We start from the raw sequence: 24330 nt of genomic DNA, 5'->3' as shown, positions 1-24330 counted from the left end.
TAGCTGCAGGTGTGAAGGTGAAATCTCACACCTGACCCTGGAGTGCCCATCTTCCCCAGGCTGTCCCCTGGCTTCTGTGTGACTTGTCTGTGGGGAGACCTTAAACGTAGCAGTACAGGGTTACACAGGGCACAGAGACACGTGGCGCTGGCCAGGAAGCAGCTCTGCTGGGCTGTTAACTGCCACAGTGGTGAAGTCCAAAGAGCAGGGAGCCAGCCAGCAGGGCCTCATCCGTCCCACCCTGCGAGGGAAGCTGGGGGTCTGTGAATCACAGGCTGGAGCCATGTCTGAGCGCCATCTTCCTGTGGTCACCCAGGTGATGGCTGCTCAGACCTGGCCCTCTGACATCCTCCCCTAGCCACGAGGACACCCTGCAGGCTCATCCTCCCACAGCCCAGGGCCCTGCCTGCTGCTGATGCTCCAGACCGGCTTTGGCCCCAGCTATGGAGGTAGATTCAGTGTCTGCCATTGGCCAAATGGCCCTTCCAGAAGCCTCTGAGGCTTGGTCCAGCCCCAGGGCCTGTCCCCTCCCAAATGTGGTTCTCTCCACAGTATCTGGCCAGATTGAGCCACCGCGGAGCTGGGCAAGGCTGGCCACAGCTCTCCAGCAGCATGAAGAGGACAGCAGAGGACAGCCCCACAAAGGACACAGGGCTGTGACCTGAAGGAGGCAGCGGACAGCACCTGGCACATCCCAAGCATGACGTTGGGAAGCCAAGAGGCAGAAACCAAAGGAAAACCCAAGTGTGGGGAAGGACACGGCCTTCCAGCCTGGGCCTGGGACCGCAGCCTAACTGGACAGGCCACACAGTCGCCATCCCTGAGAATCCAGCATGCCCACCAGCAGAGCTGGGCCCTCAGCCTTTCCACATCACCACCTCCCCCTTAAAAGCGCGACCCTTGCCCCAGGTACCCCAGCACGGGCACAGGAGGGGCTGTGGGAGCCCAGTGTGCCTGCCCACTGCCCAGGGCCGCCAGCTCTGGCCCCTGCCTGTACAGAGCTCCTCCTGTGCATGGCGGAACCTGCCAGAACAAGCACACTCCAGCCGTAGTGTGCAGCGGTGAGGCCCCACTGCTCAAGACAGGCATGCGGTGCAGGAGGGCCTGCCAAGCAAGGGACAGACCTGACCTCAGCCCCAGACCTCCTGGGCCTCAGGTCCATTCACTCCCAGGGGTCCAGAAATGCTGCCCTTGCTTTACAGACCCCAGAGAGCATGGCCACAGGGTGCACAGTCCCTGGCCCTGGCCTCTCAAGGGCCTGGGGGCCAAGAGTGGCCTCCTCGTCCAGCATCAGGGCATCTGCTCCAGGGACACCTGGCCACATGGTCATGCTGCTCAGGCAGAGGAGGGGTGTTCCAGCAGTTCCTCCCAGGCATCCTGGGTCAGGGTGACCAGGAGAGTCTGGCTCCCAGGGGTGCTGGGTGACAGGTCAGCTCTTCTTCTGGGGAAGGTGCCCAAGCCCAGAACTGGCCACACAGAGCATCATGGGACCACATCTGACCCTGGCAGATGCTGACGGATGTGCTGCTCAGCACAGGCTCCCTCCACGGGGGTCTGTTTGGCCTCCTCTGACCACTGCTCTGACGGGCAAGGCTGGGGCACTTGGATAAGAAGGGAGAGGCAGACAGCTCACCCAGGCAGGAGGCCCTGTGCAGGGGACAGGGCCCCCAGAGCCTCCTGGGGATACACTGAGCCTGGTGGCAACAGGCACAGGCTCAGGGCCCCGGGGACATCAGACGCCCACCCACCCACATGCCACTGCTCACTGGAACCTTCTGGGGAGCGGGGGTTTGTTTCCATCAAGTCTGCCCACACTCTGATGGGTCCTCCACAGTCCAGGATGGTGTCTAAACTAGATCCGGCCAAGCAGACGAATCTGCCTGTTCGCAGACGGGACTTCTCCCCAGGCCCTGGATCCCTCTCCTGGGAAGTCACCCGGGGCTTGCTGTGAACACTCACCAAAGCAAACACACAGAGCTAATGAGGAGGAAACCCGCTCCTCCATTTATTCACAGATGAAAAGACTAAAACACCAGCAAATCAGGACTCAGGATAATTCATAAGGCACTCTGCAGAGGGAAGGGGCTGGATCCCAGGGGCAGGGCACATGCTCAGGTGGCCCAGGAGCACCACCTGCCCGTGGCTGCTTCCCAAGAGGAGGGTATGTGGACAGGCCCCAGGTGTGATCCCAGGGCCCCACCGGCTACGTGAATGCTGGGTCTTCGATGCTGTGGTCGGGGTTGCAGGTGAAGGCGATGGTGATGGCGTACCGGGTGCCCCAGAGGACCTTCTCCACCCGGTGAAGGTTCTCAGACCCCGAAGTGAAGAAGGAGACCCGCCCTGGGAGAAAAAGAGAGAGAGGTGACCAGAGGCCACAGTTGAGGCCGGCAGGGCCTTCCGATAACACAGCAGCCTTGACTAATAAACCTGGCTGGATGCGGGCAGGGTGGAGACATCGCCCACTCCAGAAGGGAAGGATGGGCTGTGAGGGGCTTCTGTGGCCGGCGGTCCAGGAAGGAGCTGCAGACCGCAGAAGAGGCCGCTCCCCCAGGCCACCCAGCAGTCGGCCCACCTCCAGGCCCCCGGTAGCCTCCAGCCTGCAGTTCAGGATCTGGTTTCTAATCACGCGTGGAGAATGCAGAACAACCGCGGAGGATGAATGCTGACCGTCCAGAGAGGCTGCTCACAGACACCCACAGCCCCTTCAGGTGGAGACAAAGCCCAAAGGGCCGGAAGGCAGGCCACAGTCCGTGGCCCCAGTCGGGCGTCCTTGCAGGCCTGTGTTCCAGAGCATCTGTGCCTGTCTGCTGCAGTTCTCAGAGGCCCTTGCTGGCAGGCGTGGGCTGCGAGCACCACCGGCTGCACGGAGAGCCCCAGGAGTATCACTGAGACTCCCGGGCGTGGCCGCCACCGCCTGGCTCCAGACCCCCTCAGAGGCCACTGCCGGTGACTCCAGCAAGCCTGAAGAGGAGAGGAAAGTCTGCCACGGGAGCTCTGCACCCTGGGCCTGCCTAGAGCTCAGAGCTGGAGAAATCAGTGCACAGCAGACCTGGCCTCCTCCTGGGGTATAATCCAGGTCCTTGCACTGGAGGAACAATGACCCTGTCCAACGGCCTTGCTGAGCTCAGAGCCCTTGCAGTGAGTCACCTGGAGACCCCAAACCCGGGGCTCTGCTCCTTGCTCTTTTCGCTACAAAGAAAACTGACATTTGCCACTCAAGGTCAGAACTGCTGACCGCTGAGCTGTGGGACCCCATCCAGGTTTCATAAAACACAATTATATAAGCCCAGTGTTGATGGTGCACATCTGCAATCCCAGCAGCTCGGGAGGCTGAGGCAGGAGGATCAGGAGTTCAAAGTCAGACTCAGCAATGTATCAAGGCTCTCAGCAAGACCATGTCTCTAAAAAAAATATGAAAAGAGCTGCAGATGTGGCTCAGGGGTTGAGTGCCCTGGGTTCGATCTATCTCTCTGTCTACAAATCTATCTATCTGGTACTGGTGACTGAACCCAGGGACACTTTACCACTGAGCCACATCCCCAGCTCTTTCATTTTTTATTTTGAGAAAGGGCCTCACTAAGTTGCCCAGGCTGGCCCAGAACTTGCAATCCTCCTGCCTCAGCGTCCTGAGTTGTTGGGATTACAGACATGAGCCACTGCACTGGGTTCGTGCTTAAAATGTTTAAAAGCAAAATAAGCTTCAGAGCTATATGTTCACAAGTCCTGTGAACACTTCACCCACCCCTTCACTTTAGGAAACAATCTCTTGCACGCATGAGTTCTGGGTTTTCCCACAGAAGTGCTATGACTGAGCTCCTGGGGGAACAGGCCGGTCTGCTGCACTACTGCTTCTGACAGTCGTACAGACATCTGGCCAAACCGGTAACAAAGAGTGAGGCCAGGATGGAGTCAGCTGAATGTCCTGAGAATCCCAGTGGAGGGTGGAGGGGGAGGTCAGCATGGGGCTGCAGACCAGTGTCGGGTTTGAGAGAAGGCCCATGCCAACCCCACTGTGGGGTGATGGCAGAGTGCTCACAGAGCCAAGAGCAAAGACCCGTTTACAACCCCAGCAGCTTGGGGGGCTGAGGCAGGAGGATTGCAGGTTCCAGGCCAGATTCATCATTGAGCGTCTCAACGTAAAAAGGGCTGGGGATGCAGCTCAGTAATAGGGCACCCCGGGCTCAACCCCCAGTGCAAAAAAAGGGGGAAAAGTGCTCACAGGCCGAGTTGGGCTCCTGTGGGGAGTGGGCTTGGCAGGCCCCTTGCTGTGTCAGGCGCTGCCCATGCCATGGCCAGGGGAGAGCTCAGGCTGCCCACGGGAGGGTAGGCAAGGGAGGGAGGAGGCAGCCAACAGATCAGGAGTGTGGGTACAGAGGAAAGGTCCCTGAGAAGGAGCCCATGACTGACACTGAACAGGGAGGTGATCCCTGCCGCAGAATGCAAAGACCCACCGGCACGCAGGCCCCTGTGAGGCAGAGGGAACTCCGGCCACAGCAAACCAAGAACAAGGCCCAGGCCTCCCTCACCCTCAGCAGGACACAGCAGGGCCGGTCTGCTCCCTTGGCCTGAAAGCTTCCGCCATGACCTCCATGCTGCAGGAGAAGGAGTGTTTGTCCAAACCCCCAACCATGAGGGGGAGACCCTCTGCTCTGCCCCTGCAGTGAGGCCTCCTCAGGAGGCCCTCCAGCACCCACCTGCAGCTTCCCCCACATTCACCCCAACACAAGTGCTTCCCTGGACCTGCCTGCCTCCCACTGAGCTGGTGACCAGCACCCAAAGGACCCAGGTGAACGGACCCAGCTGACCTTTCCCACGTAACACGGGCTGGCTTTATGACTGGAGCCGCCTGCAAGGGTGACAGGCACCCCCAGGGTGGAGCACCAGGGCAGGCCTGGCCTAGCACAGCCCTCCTGCTTGCCAGCCTGGTGCAGCACAGACAGGCAGGGGGCACTGTGGACCACACGGGGAGGCAGGCGACGGGCAGGTGGGATTTCAGTGCCCTGCGGAGGGCCGCGCCTCCCAGCCAGGGGACACGTGCGGCCAGTGCAGTGAGGCCCGCCCTGCTCAGGTGGGAGCCTCCTCCACCGTTGCCCCCGATCTCTTGGTGCTGGGAGGGATGGACCAGGGCCTCACGCAGGCTTCCCCTGACCCTAAGTTCCACGTCCCTTTGGGAAGAGCACCAAGCAGGGCACACCCTGGGGGCAGGGGCACCCTGTGTGCTACGGTGAGGCCACCAGGAGCCTGGCCCTGCCACTGACCTGCTGGGCCTCGGGCCGCAGACACTAGCCTCCTGGGTGTCATGACCAGCAGGGGGACCTGGACACCCCAGCACCAGGCGTGAAACACAGCAGGCGCCCCGCGAATGCAGCACTGCTCGAGTGCAGCTGCCCATCTGTGGCCCACACACGTGCTCCAGCACCAGGCAGTCACTGAGCCGGGCAAGGCCATGTCCAGGCCTGGCCTCCCGCCAGCCCGCGTGTCCTACCGGCTCTCGGCTCCACTGTCTTGTTGGCCCCTTCATCCACGAACACAAAGCGCCCGCCACCGAAGTCTTCCAGGTAGTCGGAGAGGTAGAGCAGTGAGGTATAGTCGAAGGAGCCATAGGTCACCTGCGGGGCAGCGGGAGGCCCATCAGGGATGGCCCTCAGCTGCTTCCCTTCCCGCAGCGTGACTGCGCAGGCCCTGGCCCTAGGCTGGCGGCTCCCGCCCAGCAAAACCCAGAGTCCACAGCCCAGGGGTCTGCTGGGGCTCCCCGAGCACCCAGGCAACTGGGCAGTGGTGATGCAGCAGAGCACGGGGCCTGGCAAAGGAGCAGCGGGCGGTTCCGCCAGGGGCACGGCCGTGCAGGTGGCCCGGGGCCAGAGCAGAGCGCTTCCCTTACCTCCGGTGTGGGCGGGCCCAGACTCCTCACCCATCTTTATTTTTGGGGGGAGTACTGGGGATTGAACCTGGGCACTCAACCACGGAACCACATCCACAGCACTTTCCATTTTTCATTTTGAGATAGGGTTTTGCTAAGTTGCTGGGGCTGGCCTCAAACATGCAGTCCTCCTGCCTCAGCTTCCAGGGTTACTGGGATTAAAGGCATGTACCACCCCACCCTGCCCCAAACTGCTTTTTAAATTGAGGTAAAAGATACATGATAAGATCAAGAGAGCAAGGCAGGGTCGGGGCACACTGGCTGTGTGGCTGTGCAGGGACCTCGGGGGCTTTGGGATCCACCCTGCCATCGGCCGCCTCGTTTAAGTAACAGGAAGAAAAAACACTGGCAAATGAAGATGTGTATGAGCCTGTGCAGTCGACAGAGCACGGTAACCCATGCGTCTCTACACTGCTAAAGAAACTGGAACGAAAGCGACCCTGGAGAAGGAGCCGTCTGGAGCTCGCGGCCAGCTGGCGGCAAGGGGGCCGCGGGGGGGGTGGAGCCGCTCCTCCCTCACCTCCTCCCTCACCGGGGCCTTGACACTCCACTGTCGCAGCTGGTGGGGTGCACACCCACTCAGAGTCCGACTTAAATGAAGCACACTGGCTACAAGTCACAGCAATAGCTCCACCGGAGCAAGGGGACGCGCCTCTCCTGGGTGTGGCTTTGTGGTGCAGGCGGGCACCCCTGCCCTCACCCAGGGGTTTCACTGTGCAGAGCCCGTGGGCGTCAGGAGCACCAGCCCTCGATGCCGCTCGGTTCCCACGCACGGCTCACAGAGGGCTGGGAGAGGAGCAGCCTGGGGAAAGGCCGTTCTCCTGCCCTAAGGAGGTGGCTGGATCCAGGGAGAAGCCAGGAGAGTAAGATCCAGGGGGAGGAGCGTCTCCCTTGTGCTGGCTTTCCGAAAGGGCCACCCCGTAGCCATGCCAGCCCCACTGCTGCCCGCTGGGCACCAGAGGAGCCTAATGGCACGGCCTGGGGACTCCTGTGCCCTCTGTCCCCTGAGGTTCACTACTTCAGCACCAGCAGCAGAGCCGAGACACAGGGAGCTGCCTGCAGAACTTCCCTCACGACTGCCAGAGAACCACATGCAGTGCGCAAGCCCACAGCCAGGGACGCAGCAAGCAGACCTCAGCGTGGACCAAGGGCCTGGGGCCACAGAGCCTCTGGAAAGAACCAATTCCTAGCGGAGGACCTAGAAATGGTCCTGTGGCCAGACCTGCCCTGGGCCCCCTGCAGCCGGAACCTGGGAACTCCTCTCTGGCCAGAAGCTGGAAGGGAGCCTCAGGCTGCCGGGTCCAGGAGGGGAGGGCTCGCAAAGAGGATCAAGACCACAGCCCACTGTGACTGGGGGGCTGGGAAATCCTCCACAGGGCCAGAACCAGGAGGGCAGGGGCGAAGAAAGAGCAGGAGGCAAGGCAAGGCAGGGCAGAGGGGAGACTCAGGGATGCAGAACCTGGGCCGGGCGGGAGGACAAGTGTCATGAGCAAAGGGCGCACGGGAGGCGCCCGGGAGGCAGGTGCTGGGGGCAGCATCTCGCCTCGCGCTCCCGTCACCACCACCTGAGAAACTGTCCCTCAAGTGCACCAGCCAGACTTAGGTGCGACCTGCAGAGCAGAGGCCCCAAAGCCCCAAGCCAGGCCCACAGCCAGGCAGGAGGAGGCGGGCGTGGCCGGCAGCCCCAGGCCCCACCTTGTCCACGTGTGCGTGCCAGTACTCGTCGTGGGCGGTCCGGGCCTGCGAGCTGTTGATGCGGGAGAAGAACGTGGGCTTCGTCAGGTAGAGCGAGGACGCGCCGATGCCGAAAGCCTTGGCGATGGTGAGCTGCACCTTCTGCCGCACGTCCCTGCGAGGACACGGGTGGCCTTCAGGAGCAGCTGGCCCCCGCGCCTGCACAGACCCCAGGAGGCAGAAGGGCCCCGCAGCCCCGGCCCCTCCTCCTTACTGATACAACTGGAAGTCCTCTTCAGAGAAGACCGTCTGTATCTTATCCCCAAAGTATCTGTGGAAAAAAAGGCCGTCAGCAGAGGTGGCAGCTCACTAGTCTTTTCCTCGTGTGCGATGAGGTCAGTCTTTCCTCAAGCTCAACGGCGAGTCCCTAGAAGAGAACCTGGGTATCCTGCAGCAACTCCGTCCCTAAAATAACCCTGGGACATAGAAAATGAAGGGCACAGGAGAGGAGGGGGAGAAACCGCTGCTGGAGGTGAGGGACACTGGGCCTCTCAGGCTCTCTGCCTCCAGCCCCGGCCCAGGCCCTGGTTCTCTTGTCAGCACACCCCCGTGACAGGACCCCACTGCCCCCAAGGCTCCTGGACGAGGACCTGGGCAGACCCCACTCCAGGGGCCCACCGCTCCCACCGCTGCAGCGCCCAGTGAACATGCCAGGAACACCCCTGCGGCCTCACCTGTACAGGTTCACAAAGTGCTTCCCCATAGACAGGGCTCCGGAGTGCAGGTCCAGGATGGACGCCTGGGAGAGAACCCGTGGGGGGGTCGGCGGCCACTTTGGAAGCTGCCAGCCAAACCAGCAGCCCACTCCCTGGGCAACGTCCTGACCCTGCCTCGAGACGGCGCCCTGACCAACACGTCCACTCTGCTGCTGACGCTCGGGGACCGCGCTGGGGTTTCCCGGAAGCCTCTGTGCGTGCCGCCCGCCCGCGCTCCTGCTCCTCCTCTCCCCTTCCCTCCCTTCTGCAGCTCTGCAGGGCAATGGCCCCATTCAACTGGGTGCGTGTGAAACATGGGTGCACTGGTAAGTCCCAGCCTGTGCGCTCCGCGGACACTCAGGACCAGACGCGGACGTGCCCTTCACCCCGAGGTGCCCTGCAGCCCTCGTGGGCCACTGCCATCGTCTGGGTGCTCCCTCATCCCAGCACCAGGGGAAGCCTTGCTGTTGCCGTGCCAACAGCTTGCTCCATCTTGCTGCTGGGGCGTCCACTGCATGCACATGCTGTCCTCCCCACAGTGTCCAGGGCTGCTCTGGCCGGGGCTGGTGCAGTGGAGCTCTGTGCACACTGGCTCAGGTGCTCACGGATCCTGGATGGGCACCTCGCAGACTGGCTGGGCCATGCCCCTGGCCACCCGTCTTAGAGTCCTTCCCATTCTGGAGCGGCCACCAGTGCCGACCACTCTCACCCCATCTGTGTGCACCCCTCTCCTCAGGGCTACAGTGACTGGCCAGGGTGTAAACCCAACGGAGGCTGAATAAACGCTCACTGAACTTACAGCCTGACTAACTGGGGGCATGACGAGCCCACAGGGAGGCCCAGGAGAGAGAGGGGACCAGGTGCTGGGCAGCAGCGTCCCTGCCTTGTGGCCGCCTCTTCAGGGCGCGTCCTAGCTGGCTTGGCTCATGCTGGCCTCGTAGACCCTGGGGTGGGACGGGAGAGTCAGCAGTGCACAGGGCCGGCGACGGGCGTGGGCTTCGTAACCCCCAGCTGGACTGAGCTAAGATGAAGGGACAGGACTGCGGATGGTCGTGCAGACAGTCACAGAAGTACTCTGAAACTAATCTTCCGAGATGTCTCAGGTGCACAGTGACCACAACTCAAACTCACCACCCGACACACAGGAGGCCTGACCCCGAGACAGTGCCGCATGCCAAGCACCAGATGCAGTGGCTGATGTCCAGCAGCTGCCCGTCACAGGACAGGGCCACAAAGCTGCGGCTAGCTCCTGATATTGCTGAGGCTGAGGAACCCACACTGAAGGCTTAAACCTTGTTCTCTCACTTCTGGAGGCTGACGTCGGAAATGAGGGTGTCGCAGAGCTGTGCCTGCTCTGAGGACTCCTGGGGAAGGTCCTTCCTGGTCCTTCCAGCCTGGGGGCCCTGTGTACCCCTTAGTTGTGGCTTCATCACTCCAAGCTCTGCATCCAGCTTTAGGCCTTTTTCTCCTCCTTCCCAGCCTCCCTCTGCCTCTCTCTTATAAGGACACCCGTCCTGGGGTTCAGTGCCCACCCTGATAATCCAGGATAACCTCGTCTCCCGATCCTACATCTGCAAAGACCCTCTTTCCAAACCCAGTCACATACAGAGGTTCCAGGTGGACACACCTCTGGGGGACTGATCCCTGCAGCCTCACACAGTGGCTGACAGGCCCCGCAGGGAGTCTGCGGAGCCTCAGGCTGGAAGGTGGCCGTCATCTGAGCACCTTCTGTTTGGTGGGCCCAGCTTCTCCTGCAGCTCCACGTGCTCCTGTCCCACGCCCGTCGCCGGCCCTGCGCACTGCTGACTCTCCCATCCCACCCCAGGGTCTACGAGGCCAGCACGAGCTGAGCCAGCTAGGATGCGCCCTGAAAAGGCAGCCAACAAACACCTGGTGCCACCAAGTGCCCGTCAGGAGCATCTGCCACGGTCAGTGCTAGAGACACTGTGGAGGACCCGAGCCAGCCTGCCTGCAGGTGGGGTCACTGAGGGGACTCTGCCATCCAGCGCCTCCCCCACCCCACCCAGGGAGAGCAAAGTTAAAAGGCAAAGAGAGAAGTGGGGCAGGAGATGCAGCCAACTCACCCCTCCGTCGGATCCGCCCAGCGCGAGTCCCTTTGCGGCTATGCTGTGGGGAAAATGATTTTAGACCACAATCAGTGACTGGAATCGGGTGTCAGGGATCTAAGAACATGGATCAGCATGATCTGGACAGTCCCTGGGCTAGAACGCTCCGCCCTCTGAGCTGATGGAGCACGCCGCCTCCCTGCTGCTTGGACAGCGGGGCTTGGCGCCCCGGAGCCGGAGGCACCTCGGGAGCCTTGGTGGACCCAACTGAACTGCTCCCAGGCGGATCAGGCTTGGGTGACCACAGCGCAGGAGGGGAAGAGGCCCTGCAGGGTGGGGAGGCAAAGACCGCCCATCAGCACGCTGGACCAGAGAGGGCCCCTATCAAAAATTAGCAGCTTTGATGGACATTTTGAGGTCACCCAGGGACTCCGATCCCTCAGTAAACATCAGTAATCCCCAAGGAGCAGGAGAACATAGTGGGAGGTGAGGATCCCTGCTGGGAATCTCAGCAGGACACTATGTGGGACCGAGGACGGGCCTCCAGGGCCAACTGCCCCTTCACACACTCAGTCTGAACAGCTGGTCAGAAAATCAAAGCTTTCTTTCAAGATCTTGTTTAAAAGCACCAACTGCTTCCAGCAGGTGATTTCTAGCAGGGCGAAGTCTGCTGGAGACAAAACCTGGCTGGTTTCGAGCAGACAGTGGGAAGGATCTAGTGACCCTCCCGCAAAGCTGGGGGAGCAGTCTCCAGACAGGACAGCTTGTGGGCAAGCTGCCCCAGAGAGGAGGTCAGCAAGGACACCCAGGGTGGTGGACTTGGCTCGTGGGAAGCAAGTAACCAGGCCTCTGCCCTTGAAAGCAGTGAGAAACGCTGACTGACCACTGAACTGTCTTGTCTCTGCCCACCTCCCACCCTGACCAGGGCACCTGGACAGAGCGCTGCGGCACGAGGTACCTGAGAACCCGCTGCGCCTCCTCCCGGGTGATGACAACGTCGGTGACGCCCCGGCCACACTTCCTGGGGGTGCAGCCTAGAGGGCGACAGACAGGGTCAGGTGATGGGTTCCAAAGCCACTGTCCCAGGACAATGGCTGGCAAGACCCCTCTATAGGCCCCGGGTGGCCGGTGTGACCAACACACCACTAAAAGGTGAACTTCCGATAAGCCACATGCCCCTCTGTGGAAACGCACCTGCAGTCTCAGCTCCATCATGGGCATCCTGGCGTCCAGCGGCCTATGCTGGACAGGTTGACCTAGAGGCATCTGCCACTGTCCCCAGCCCCTAGGAGGCCAGGGGTGTCCCCACACTCGCAGCAACTGCGTTCTTGAGCTGCACTGACCACAGGGCTGGCACTCTGGCTCCCCAGGAGGCCCTCCAGGACCAGCTAGCGAGCTCCTAATCCCAGCCACACCACCCCAGGGCCACGGCATTCCCAAGTCCCTCTGCCTCTCCTCACCTGGGGACCTGCAGAGCTGAGGGGGGACTGAGAACTCGGGGGGCCAGGGTCATGGCAGAGGGGAGCAGGGTGGACAGGGGTCAGAGTGGACAGGGGTCAGAGTGGTGGAGGAGAGGGTCAAGGTGGACAGGGGTCAGAGTGGGGATGGGGTCAGAGTGGACAGAGGCCAAGGTGGAGAGGGGTCAGGGTGGACAGGGGTCAGAGGGGGATGGGGCCGGGGTGGACAGGAGTCAGAGTGGAGGTATGTGGGGCCAGGGTGCAGGAGTGCATCAGACACGAGCCCAGCAGGCCATCAGTCCCTGTGTTCTGGCAGCAAACGAGGGCAGCTCCCTGAACCTGGGTGAGCAACCTGAGGACACACTGGGCAGGCCACAATTTGCTGGCTGTTCCTCTTTCCTTCTTCCTGCTTGGAAGTAAGTCTGAAGTAAGCCTATAGCTCAGAGATGGAGCCGCCATCCAGGGACCACTCGCCCAGCAGCAGGAGCAGGGCTCAGGCCTGCGGGGCCTTCCTCTGCCCTTTATGAAGTTCTTACATGGACTTGTAAGGGATAATCCAACCCGGGGCACTTAACCACTGAGCCACATCCCCTGCCCTTTCTATTTTTTATTTTGAGATAGGGTCTTGCTAAGTTGCTGAAGGTTTCGTTAAATTGCTGAGGCTCACCTCAAAGTTGCAATTCCCTTGCCACATCTGGCCCCATTAACTTTTTATTTATTTATTTATTTATTTTAGTTGTTGATGGACCTTTATTTTATTCATTTATTTATATGTGATGCTGAGAATTGAACCCAGTACCTCACACATGCTAGACAAGCACTCTACCACTGAGCCACAACCCCAGTCCTTGCCCTATGAACTTTTAAAATTTAAAAGTATAGCCAGGAGCAGTGGTACCAGGGACTCAGGAGGCTGAGAGAGGAGGATCACAAGTTGGAGGCCAGCCTTGGCAACTTACCAGGACTCTGAAAATAAAAAATAAGAAGGGTAGAAGGTGCGGCTGAGTGACAGAGTGCCCCTGGTTCAATCCACACTACTAGGAGGAAGGGAGTGATAGACACACACCCAAGCACTAGAGTGCTTACCTAGCTTGCGACCTGGGTTCAATCCCCAACACCACAAAACAAAATTATTTTTGAAACTGGGATGTCAGAGAGAAGAGTCTTAAGACACACAGCGACAGGATGACAGGGGGACCTTCACTTCACTGACCTCAGAGGTCATTTCATTGACCTTCCTCTGCAGATGCCCTGCCAACAAAGCACCCTACTTTCATCTTGCTAGGTGGCAGGAGCTCCCGGTTCATGTGCATTACAACAGCGCCCCCTCGTGGAAGAACTTGGCAATATTTTCTCAGTTCAAGTCCAAGGCATTGATCGGAACTTAATTTTATTTATTTATTTTTTTTGCCAGACATGGTGGCACTTGCCTGTAACCCCAGTGACTCAGGAGGCTGAAGCAGGAGGATCACAAATTGGAAGCCGGCCTCAGCAACTTAGCAAGACCCTGTCTCAAAATAAAAAATAAGGGGGGCTGGGGAGATAGCTCAGTTGGTAGAGTGCTTGCCTTGTAAGCACAAAGCCCTGGGTTCAATCCCCAGCACCCAAAAAAATAAATAAATAAATAAAAATAAAAATAAAAAATAAGAGCTGAAATGTGGCTCAGAGGTAAAGTGCTCCTGGGTTTAATCTCTACTACTGCAAAAAATATTTTTTTTAATAAAAAATAATGAATTCTATCCTAAAAAGCTAATCCTGTAAGCTAGGTTTAAAATCTGAGAGCACATGTGTGTGGTGCAGAACATTCAGGAACATGCAGCAGTCAGAGCAGCCACAGCCCCGGCCTGGCCGGCCCTGGTGTGTGCTCTCCAGAGTGCTGACTGCCGGACCCTGAGCTGCTCCTCCAGGCTCCTCTGGACCCTGCTCCTCCAGGCTCCTCTGGACCCTGCTCCTCTCCAGCCTCCCATGGTGCTGGTTGCTCCTTTGTGTTGAGCCAGGGCTGGACAGCGTGTCGGGGTGGGACCTCTGCCAAGGGCCTTCTTTTCATGGTTTCTGCATATTTTCTGACCTTGAGTTTCTCATCCCCATCTTGCCACATCTGTGACTTCACCACAGAGGCACCACTGGACTCCCAGTTTGCCACAACCACCACTGGCTTTGCACCCAGGCCAGGCAGGGCTGGCCAACCGGGAGGGAAGATCGCCTGCTGCCCTGCAGCTAGTGGCCTGAGCCACCCATCAATCCAGCAAAGGCAGCACCACAGTGCACAGTGGGCTGCTGCTCCCAAGAACCACCATGCGGCTGGCGGCACGGTACCTTCAAACCTCCGGTGGCCATCATAGTCTTCAGAGCAGGGCACCTCGATGAATCTGCCCGCCAGGACCTCACCACGATGGGCCAGGACCTCGGCCACGCCATCCTCGGTCCCCAGGCTGCTCCAGAGCAGGAGGGCAGCCAGCACAAGGCCAGCCACCAGGCCTGCAACCCTCAGCCATGCTTCCCTCCACGACTCCCGCAGCACCCGGTCCTTCTTGGCACTGGGGACAGAAAACACAACCACCGTCACCAGACCACGGCTGCACATGCTGGGAGTGCAGGCGAGAGCAGAGAGCAGGTCACACAGGCTGTACCAGGCTGGCTCTCCTACCATGGGCTCGTCCCAACAAACAGATGGAAAAATGTCGAACAGCTCTCGCTATCAGGGAAAGGCAATCGAAGCCGCCGAGGCTCCACCTCCCCCAGTCAGAATGGTAACAATCGAGAACACAGACAACAACAAAAGCTGGGGGGCTGTAGGAAGAAAGGGACACCTGTGCATGGGACTGCGCCTGGCGCTGTCCCTCTGGAGTGGTCTGGACACTCCTCAAAACACTAGTGATGGAGCCGGGCACGGTGGTGCACACCTGTAATCCCAGCAGCTCAGGAGGCTGAGGCAGGGGGATCATGAGTTCAAAGCCAGCCTCACCAACTTGGTGAAGTCTCTAATAAAATAGAAAATAGGGCTGGGGAGGTGGCTCAGTGGTCCAGTGCCCCTGAGTCCAATCCTGGGTACCAAGAAACAACAACAAAACTAATAATGGAACCACCATATGACCCAGTTATCCCACTCGTTGGTATTTTCCCCAAAGATCTAAAATTGGCATACTACAACAATACAGCCACCTCAATAATTATAGCAGCACAATTCACAATAGCTAAATTATGGAATCAGCCCAGGTGACCATCGATAGATGAATGGATTAAGAAACTCTGGTATATATGCTCAATGGCATTTTATTCAATCATAATAAAAGAATGAAATTATGGCATTTGCTGGTAAATGGATGGAAATGGAGAATATCATGCTAAGTGAAATAAGACAGACTCACTGAAGAAGGAGATGGAGAGGCAGAGTTGGGGGATGGGTTGGGGACTTCTTAACTCATGTCAGGTGCATACACGAACACACCACAGGGAATTCACCTTTACACGCAGGTGAAAAGCACCAATCACACATGAATAAGCCAGGCGCCTGGCGCATGCCTGCAATCCCAGGAGCTTGGGTGTCAGGGACCAAGAAGAAGTTCTCATTCTGAGGACGTTCTGACCTTTATGATAAGCAGCAGCCCAGGGAGCATTTTGCGGTTGCCTCCCCTGTGCAAACACCCTGCAGCTGACTCAGGCACCCTGCAGCTGAAGGCTGACCGGAGTGCGCCCCTCCCCACTCCCGGCTGATAGTTCTGCCTGTGGCCCGCCCCCGCTTCTCTTCCGAGATTTCACCTTCCTGCCGGTGTAACCTTGCACCTTATCAGGAGGCCAAAAGAAAAACACAGCCAACCAGCCTGTGTCTCATCATACCCTCATTCCCTCAGCATAAATACCCTTGAGAACAATAAAATTTGCAGCTTGATTAGAACTCCTGTCTTGCTGTCACTCCCTGTGTCTCTTGTCCCTTCATTCCTTCTCTCTTAGGTTTGCCGTCCTGCGTTGATGTCCTGCGGGTCGGGACAGTTGGCGCCCAACGTGGTTGACTCGAGCCTTTGTCTGAGAAGTGAACGCCGCCCTCCGGGGAAGCCTTGGCCAAGCGGGATTCGGGATCGCCTCGGTAAACGCGACCGGGAGTCAGATCCAGGAGGAGAGTGAGGCCGGCGGGAGGTGAGTGACACACCATGGGACAAGCAGTTTCGTCACATGATTTGTTTCTGTCGGGTCTCAAGGAGGCCCTCAAGACTCGGGGAGCGCGTGTTAAGAAAAAGGACTTAAAATTATTCTTTTCATACATAGAGGATTTGTGTCCTTGGTTTCCCCTCGAGGGGTCAATTGATGGTAAAAGGTGGCTCAGAGTAGGAGACTGCCTCAAAGATTATTATGAGACTTTTGGTCCTCAAAAGGTGCCTGTCACTGCCTTTTCTTATTGGAATTTAATTAATGAGATTCTTAAAAGTTCACCCTTTGACAGTGGTACTTTAAAACTTGTAAAAATTGGGGAGCAGGCGATGCAATCCACCTCTCGCCCCCCCTCGGCATGCCCTTCAGTTAGTATTCAAATGCCCCTACTCAGCCTTCTCAGGACCCCGGGACCCTCCCAGACCCCGGGACCCTCCCAGACCCCACCTTACCAAAAGAGTCCCCTAAAAATCCCCCTAAGATTTATCCAGTTTTAAATCCCTATGATGAGGTGACCCCAGAGGAGGAGGCTACCCTGGAGGAGGCAGCGGCTCAATACCATTCTCCAGACCTGCCACCTCTTAAAAATTCACTTCCCTCTTATACACCCCCTGCCTTTCATGCTCCGGCCCCTTCAGGGACCTACTGCCCACCCCCCAAACTTTTTTTCCCCTGCTTCCCTTGCCTAATCTAACCCCTTTACGCGAGTCTCTCCAACACAGGCGGGAACAAATCCAACTTCTAAAAGAACTAAAAGCCCTTGATGCCGAACTTCGCTCACTGGCCTTCGGCACGGAGTTAACACAAACTGGCCCCAAACCCCTTAATACTCGTAAGGTGAAGCCGCATGGTCAGCCTGTTCTTGCCTTTCCAGTTACTCTCAGTCAAGCAGATCAGCTCGCACAGACTAAGGCAGAGGGTCTAGAAGGAGGTCAGGAAAAGGAATGAGGGGAGGAACAAGAGGTAGAACCAGAGGGAGAACAAGAGGAGGACCAGGAATCAGGGGATGAGGAGGAGCCCACCTCTGGACAGAGTGGAGCCCTTGGTTCTTATAAAAGGCTGAGCCTCCGTTTTCTTGAAAGACTTAAAAAGGCTTGTGCTCAGTATGGCCCCACTGCACCTTATACACTGGACTTGCTAGAGAACCATAGTACACAATGGCTCACCCCTAATGATTGGAAATTTTTGGCCCGAGCCACCCTCAGTGCAGGTGACTTCCTGTTGTGGAACGCAGACTTTAAGGAATACTGTCAGGAAACTGCCCAAAAAAATTCAACCAAGGCTTCCTCTAAATCCTGGACCTATGTTAAACTAGTGGGTAATGCGCCATTTGATACTAACCCTAAACAGGCGCGCTTTCCTACTGGGCTCCTAGCACAGGTTCAAACTGCTGGTTTGCATGCTTGGAGACGGCTCCCTCAAAAGGGCTCGGCCACCACCTCCCTAGCAAAAATTCGTCAGGGTCCTGACGAGCCTTACAGTGACTTTGTTGCCCGGCTTAATCTAGCTGCGGAGCGCTTACTTGGACCAAGTGAAAACGAGAGCTCCTTTGTAAAACATCTTGCCTTTGAAAATGCCAACCCAATATGTCAAGATGTTCTTCGGCCCCATAAAGATAAAGGGGACCTTTCTGACTTCATTAAGCTGTGTGCCGGGGTAGGAATGGCCCATACCATGGGTCTCGCTATTGGCGCCGCCTTCACCAAGGCCCTTCACCACCCTGGCCCACGTACTTGCTTTACTTGCAAACAACCTGGCCATTTTGCGCGAGAGTGCCCAACAGGGAGACTGGGTCAAGGACCCATATCTCCTCAAACAGGGGCTAAACCACCTCCGCTCACCCTTTGCCCTAAATGTGGTAAAGGTCGCCACTGGGCCAAGGAGTGTAGATCCAAGATCAATGCCCTTGGACAGCCTATTCCCTCTAACTTCCCGGGAAACTCCTCTCGGGGCCAGCCCCTGGCCCCGACCGCCCCCAGAGCAAACCCAGGGGCAATAAGGTTTGTTCCCTCTCAGACTCCCAACCCAATCCAGGCCCCCTGTCCTTCTCCACAATCACCTCCCTCCATTGCGCTACCCCAGGCAGCGCAGGATTGGACCTCTGTGCCTCCACTGATACAATATTAGACTCTATGCAAGGACCCCAAATAATACCCACTGGGGTTGTAGGCCCCCCTCCACCTCATATGTGTGCTCTTATTCTTGGGAGAGCTTCTACCACCTTACAAGGTGTTCAGGTCTTCCCTGGCATCATTGATAATGATTACACTGGAGAAATTAAAATACTATTTTAATAGTATTTTAAATAAATAATAATACAGCTATTAACGGAATAGCGGCCATCCCTGCAGGAACAAGAATTGCACAATTAATACTCCTTCCCCTCAATTCAGGAAACACTCCCGCCACCCAAAATTCACCACGAAACACGGCCTCTTTAGGTTCCTCTGATGTGTATTGGGTCCAACCTATCTCCCACAAAAGACCCACTCTTACCTTATTTATTGAAGGAAAGAAATTCCAAGGGATCCTAGATACTGGTGCGGATGCCACAGTTATTTCTCAAAACTATTGGCCATCAGAATGGCCCCTCACCTCATCACTAACTGACCTTAAAGGAATAGGGCAATCAAAAAACCCCTTAGCTCCAGGGTGCTCAATTGGACTGACACAAAAGATAACACAGGAAATAAAGGAACTGTTACCCCCTTCGTTGTTCCTGATCTCCCTGTCAACCTTTGGGGACGAGACATTCTAAGCCAAATGAAAGTTATTCTTGCTAGTCCCGACTCTTTAGTCACTCATCAAATGCTTCGTATGGGCTTTATCCCTGGTACAGGCCTTGGGAGGCTAGGACAAGGACAGGTTGAGCCTGTACAGCCCATACAAAAAACAGACAAATTTGGACTTGGGTATTTGGATTTTTAGTGTCGGTCCCTGACCCTCCTGTACCCCATGCAGACAAAATTATTTGGGAAACTCAAACTCCTGTGTGGGTGGATCAGTGGCCCCTTACCCAAGAAAAATTAGAGGCTGCCTCCATGTTAGTACAGGAACAGTTGACAGCCGGCCATGTGGAACCCTCAACCTCACCCTGGAACACTCCTATTTTTGTTATTAAGAAGAAATCAGGCAAATGGCGCCTTTTACAGGATTTGCGCGCTATCAATAAGGTTATGCGCCCGATGGGGGCACTACAGTCAGGCATCCCTACACCGGTAGCTATTCCTAGGGACTATTATAAAATGGTCATCGACTTAAAAGATTGCTTTTTTACTATTCCTTTACATCCTGATGACAGACCCTATTTTGCTTTCAGCCTCCCCCGCATCAATTTTCAGGGCCCTATGCAGAGATTTCAATGGAAGGTCCTTCCCCAGGGTATGGCTAACAGCCCTAGTCTTTGCCAAAAATATGTTGCTCAAGCAGTAGACCCTGTGAGAGAGCAGTGGCCACAAGCTTATATATTACATTATATGGATGATTTGTTAATTGCCGCACCTAATACCTATGATCTTAACAATTGTTATTTGGATCTCTATAAGGCCCTCACTGCCTTGGGACTTCAGATAGTCCCTGATAAGGTTCAGACACAGGACCCCTACACCTACTTGGGCCTCAAACTTCAAACTAATCAAATTCAAATCCCTAATATACAATTGCGTGTGGACCATCTCCACACTCTTAATGATTTCCAAAAATTACTAGGGGATATCCAATGGCTAAGACCATATTTAAAACTACCTACCTATGTGCTTTTGCCTCTTAATGATATTTTAAGGGGAGATTCTGACCCTTCTTCTCCTCGAGAGCTTACTCCCGAGGCACGGCAAGCATTAATTCAAGTCACAGAAGCCATTGCTCAACAATTTGTTACACAAATATCTTATAACCTTCCTTTGGTTTTGGTTATATTACACACCCCTCATACACCCACGGGACTATTCTGGCAGCGGGATCCACATTTTAAAAATAAAGGTTGCCCCTTGCTTTGGGTTCATTTGCCCGCCACATCCTCTAAAGTTATTGCTGTCTATCCTGCTCAGGTAGCTTCTATCATTATTAAAGGTCGCCTGCTTTCTCAACAACATTTTGGCAAAGACCCTGATAGCATTCTGATTCCATACACTAAGGATCAAACCCAATTTTTACTACAGACAAGGGATGAATGGGGTATTGCCCTATCAGGCTTTTTGGGAACAATTGATAACCACCTTCCCAATGACCCCCTTTTGCATTTTGCTCAATTACATCCATTTATTTTTCCTCGGGTTACTCGGAAGGCTCCTATTCCACAAGCCCTTACTGTTTTTACAGATGGCTCCAGCAACGGCCGTGCAGCCTTTGTTGTTGATAATCAGCCCACCACCTTTGACACTGCTTATCCATCAGCACAGCTTGTAGAATTGTTTGCTATAACACAAGTCTTTATGACATTTTTTGATAAACCTGTTAATATTTATACAGACAGTGCTTACATTGCCCATTCTGTGCCCCTATTGGAGATTTCACCCGCCATTAAGGCTTCCTCCAACGCAGCCTTTTTGTTTAACCAGCTTCAACAACTAATTCAGGCTAGAAAACATCCATTTTTCTTAGGACACATTAGAGCACATTCTGATCTTCCCGGTCCCCTATCACGGGGTAATGCTCAGGCTGATGCAGCCACTCGCTCCATTTTCCCAGTTCTTATTGGATCTATCCAAGAGGCCACAGATTTACATAACCTTCACCACTTAAATTCTCAGAGCCTTCGGTTACTTTGTAAAATTACCAGGCAACAAGCAAGGGAAATTGTAAAAGCATGTCCTGCTTGCGTTGTCTCCCTTCCTATTCAATATCTGGGTGTTAACCCTCGAGGATTACTGCCCAATCAGATTTGGCAGACGGATGTTACTTACTTTCCTGAATTTGGAAAAACAAAGTACATACATGTTTCCATAGATACCTTTAGTGGCTTTATTTTTGCATCACCGCATTCTGGAGAAGCTACCAAGGATGTCCTTTCTCATCTTGTCTCAGCCTTTTCCATAATGGGAAAGCCAGCACATATTAAGACAGATAATGGCCCTGCATATACCAGTACCAAGGTCAAACAGTTTTGTGCCACTCTTCAAATCTCTCATACTACTGGAATTCCATATAACCCTCAAGGTCAAGGCATTGTGGAACGTGCACACCTCACCTTAAAAACCTGGCTTACCCGCCTTAAGGCCTCCTACCTTGCATTTACCACTCCCAGGGATTGCCTTAATCATGCATTATTTGCTCTTAACTTTCTTACCCTAGACAATGAAGGACATTCGGCCGCGGATAGACATTGGCATCCCTCTTCTAATTCTGCTCGCCCATCTGTTATGTGGCGCGATCCTTTAACAAATAAATGGAAAGGCCCAGATCCCGTCCTCATTTGGCGACGAGGCTCAGTTTGCATTTTAGATCAAGAACAAGCAGCCCCAAGATGGTTACCAGAACGCCTGGTCAAACAGGTCAATGATTTACCACAACCCAGGGATGGAAACCTTCCCCCTGAGGATGAATCTTCCTCTCTTATAGATGCAGCCAACAATCTATGCGAAAAATCCCCTGAATGGCAAACCCTGTGACTGCACACCATTGCTTCTCTGGATAATGGCTGCCTGTTCACTGCTCTCCCACAGCCATGCAGGATTTGAGGACCCTGCTAGGGTCCCCTCCTTTGCTTGCTGCTTATCGTATCTATAGGTCCTTTGATATTCAATAAGATCATGGCTTTTCAATAAGATCATATTGAGGCTATACTGGCGAAACCTATTCAGGTTCATTACCATCGACTGGAGATGACGGATCGTGATGGTGATCTTAAAAGACCATCACCCCTGTGAGCTGAACTGGACAGTCAATGACGGGTAAGATTCGTGAGAGCTCATACCAACCTAAGACAGGAAATGAGGGCTAGAGCCTCATTATCCAATGACGGGTAAGGATGCTGCTCTGTCACGGACAACCTAAGACAGGCGCAGTTCCCGAGGGATTGACACTCCAGCTCTGTACCTGTTCGGGCAGGCCACGCCCCCGCCTCGCCACATAGCCTCTATCACCCCTTTAAAATATGGCTCTCAGAATATGGTCAATAATTTTATATAAGAAAGGGGGAAATGTCAGGGACCAAGAAGAAGTTCTCATTCTGAGGACGTTCTGACCTTTATGATAAGCAGCAGCCCAGGGAGCATTTTGCGGTTGCCTCCCCTGTGCAAACACCCTGCAGCTGACTCAGGCACCCTGCAGCTGAAGGCTGACGGATTCCCGGAGCGCGCCCCCTCCCCACTCCCGGCTGATAGTTCTGCCTATGGCCCGCCGGCGTGAACTTGCACCTTATCAGGAGGCCAAAAGAAAAACACAGCCAACCAGCCTGTGTCTCATCATACCCTCATTCCCTCAGCATAAATACCCTTGAGAACAATAAAAATTTGCAGCTTGATCAGAATTCCTGTCTTGCTGTCACTCCCTGTGTCTCTTGTCCCTTCATTCCTTCTCTCTTAGGTTTGCCGTCCTGCGTTGATGTCCTGTGGGTCAGGACACTTGGGAGGCTGAGGCAGGAGGAACACAAGTTCAAAGCCAGCCTCAGCAACTTAGAGGGGCACTAAGCAACTTGGTGAGACACTGTTTCAAAAATAAATAAATAAAAAAGGGCTGAGGATGCTGCTCCCCACTACTCTCGCTGTCCTGACGTGGAATCTTTCCGGTTGCTCATGTGTGGAGCTCTCCCAGTCTGTGGCACAGGGGACTAAGCCCCGGGTCTCTATGCTGAGCTACGTCCCCAGCCTTTTATCATTTTCATTTTGAGACAGTGTCTCACTTATTTGCCCAGATTGGTCTGGCACTTGAGATCCTCCTGCCTCTGCCTCCTGTGTCGCTGGGATTGCAGGTGAGTGCCTCCACTTCCAGCTTGCTGTTTTCCCTGGGGCCTCCAGCTAGACAAGCACTCTCCCACTGAGCTACACCTGCCTCCCGGGGTTTGCACTTAAATGTCCACCCTGGTAACAGACATTTCCTCAGTACATCCACGAGTTGTTACTAGGAACACTGATGAGGTACAGAAGCCTGCAGGGGTCCATACGGAAGTTCTGGGCCAAAGAAATGGCATGGAAAGCAGTTTTGAGGTGACTGAGGACATGCTCTCAGGCCGTGGTGCCTGTCCCCATGGGATCCATCCCGAGACAGGGATCCAGGAGCACGGTGAAGGTTCCGGCAACCTGCAATCCGGTTTTGGTAAGGTGGGAAAGGCTGGGACATCAGGGTGAGGAAGCCAGCACCGCCGCAGAAAGGCCTGGCCTGCAAGTCTGCGGGTCACTGGGGCTAAGGCCGTTGCTCCAGTGAGAGCGAATCTGCGTTTGGGCTGGGGCGCATAAAGGCGGTACTAGGAGCTTCCTGCAGGACGCACGCCCTGAGCCCTGAACCCGCAGTCACGTGGACCGCGGCTACCGGTCCGCTGGATGCTGCAGGCCACGCCCAGGTGGGTCCGCCCACCGCGCCAGGCCGCCTAGGCCCCGCCCACCTCGCGCAGGGCCCGCCCCTCGCGGTTCGGCCCCGCCCCCTTTCCGATTGGTCCCGCCCCTCCGCCCAAGGCCTTCGGCGCTCGCACTCCCTAGTACCTGCTTGGGCGCCGGCGCACAGCGGCCCCGCTGTTCTCGGCCGCCCTGGGCGCGCCCCTCCTCTGAGGAGCCATCGGGCCAGGCTGCCGCGGAGCCAGACAGACGCGGGAGTCGTCGAGCACGGGGCGAGAGCCTCGGCAGGGAGCGAGGCGGTGCGGAGAGGCGGGAGCGACGCGCTCGGCGATCCTCCGGGGCTGCGGCCAGACGCGAGCAATCGGCGGCCGAGCGGCGGGGCGGGGCCGGCTCCTCGGCGGCGCGGCGCACCTGGGGCAGCTGCGTCCGGCGGCCCGGGCGCCGCCCTCCAGGTGACCTGTGCCCACACAGGGTAGCCGGGATGGCCTGCCCTCCCCAGGGGGCTACAGCGACCTGCCCTCCCCTGGGTCGCAGTACCGCCAGAGTGGCCAGGGTAAGTTCGGGGCCGTCAGGGTCCTCCCGAGCGCATCCGGCGCTTAAGCCTGGTCGGACTCCGCCGTTCACTGCAGCGACGCCGCCCGCACGGCGCTCCGCCCGGGGCGCAGGGTCCTGGAGGCCGCGCGTCCTGTGCTTGGGCGGACTCGCAGGTGGGATCAGTACGCTGCCAGTGACTGATGCGGAGTTTCCCTCTTCCATCTCGCCCTTTGCGTTTTTATAATAGGCAGGAAAGAACGAGTGTCTCTTCCTTGTGCTTCATTATCAGAC

General features: G+C 56.3%; 2 protein-coding genes across 2 annotated transcripts in view; one reads left to right on the top strand and one right to left on the bottom strand.

The window, feature by feature from the left end:
• Positions 1 to 1976: 1976 nt before the first annotated feature.
• Positions 1977 to 24039, bottom strand: Ogfod3 (2-oxoglutarate and iron dependent oxygenase domain containing 3). Its single transcript, XM_047543976.1, has 9 exons — positions 23653 to 24039; positions 14189 to 14409; positions 11374 to 11449; positions 10434 to 10476; positions 8329 to 8393; positions 7869 to 7925; positions 7616 to 7769; positions 5486 to 5609; positions 1977 to 2340 (listed from the first exon to the last, which is right to left on the bottom strand). Exons 1-9 carry the CDS (start codon positions 23724 to 23726, stop codon positions 2204 to 2206), a joined length of 951 nt encoding a protein of 316 aa, XP_047399932.1. The 5' UTR covers positions 23727 to 24039; the 3' UTR covers positions 1977 to 2203.
• Positions 23614 to 24330, top strand: part of Hexd (hexosaminidase D) — a 28019-nt gene continuing 27302 nt past the window's right edge. Inside the window, exon 1 of the mRNA XM_047543975.1 lies at positions 23614 to 24058. Within this exon, the coding sequence (XP_047399931.1) occupies positions 23987 to 24058 (72 nt within the window). The 5' untranslated portion in view covers positions 23614 to 23986. The remainder of the gene's footprint in view (positions 24059 to 24330) is intronic.

Source organism: Sciurus carolinensis, chromosome 3 (genome assembly GCF_902686445.1).
Source record: "Sciurus carolinensis chromosome 3, mSciCar1.2, whole genome shotgun sequence".
NCBI lineage: Eukaryota > Metazoa > Chordata > Mammalia > Rodentia > Sciuridae > Sciurus > Sciurus carolinensis.
Note: the sequence above shows the minus strand (reverse complement) of the source record. Positions and strands in the feature narration are given on the sequence as shown.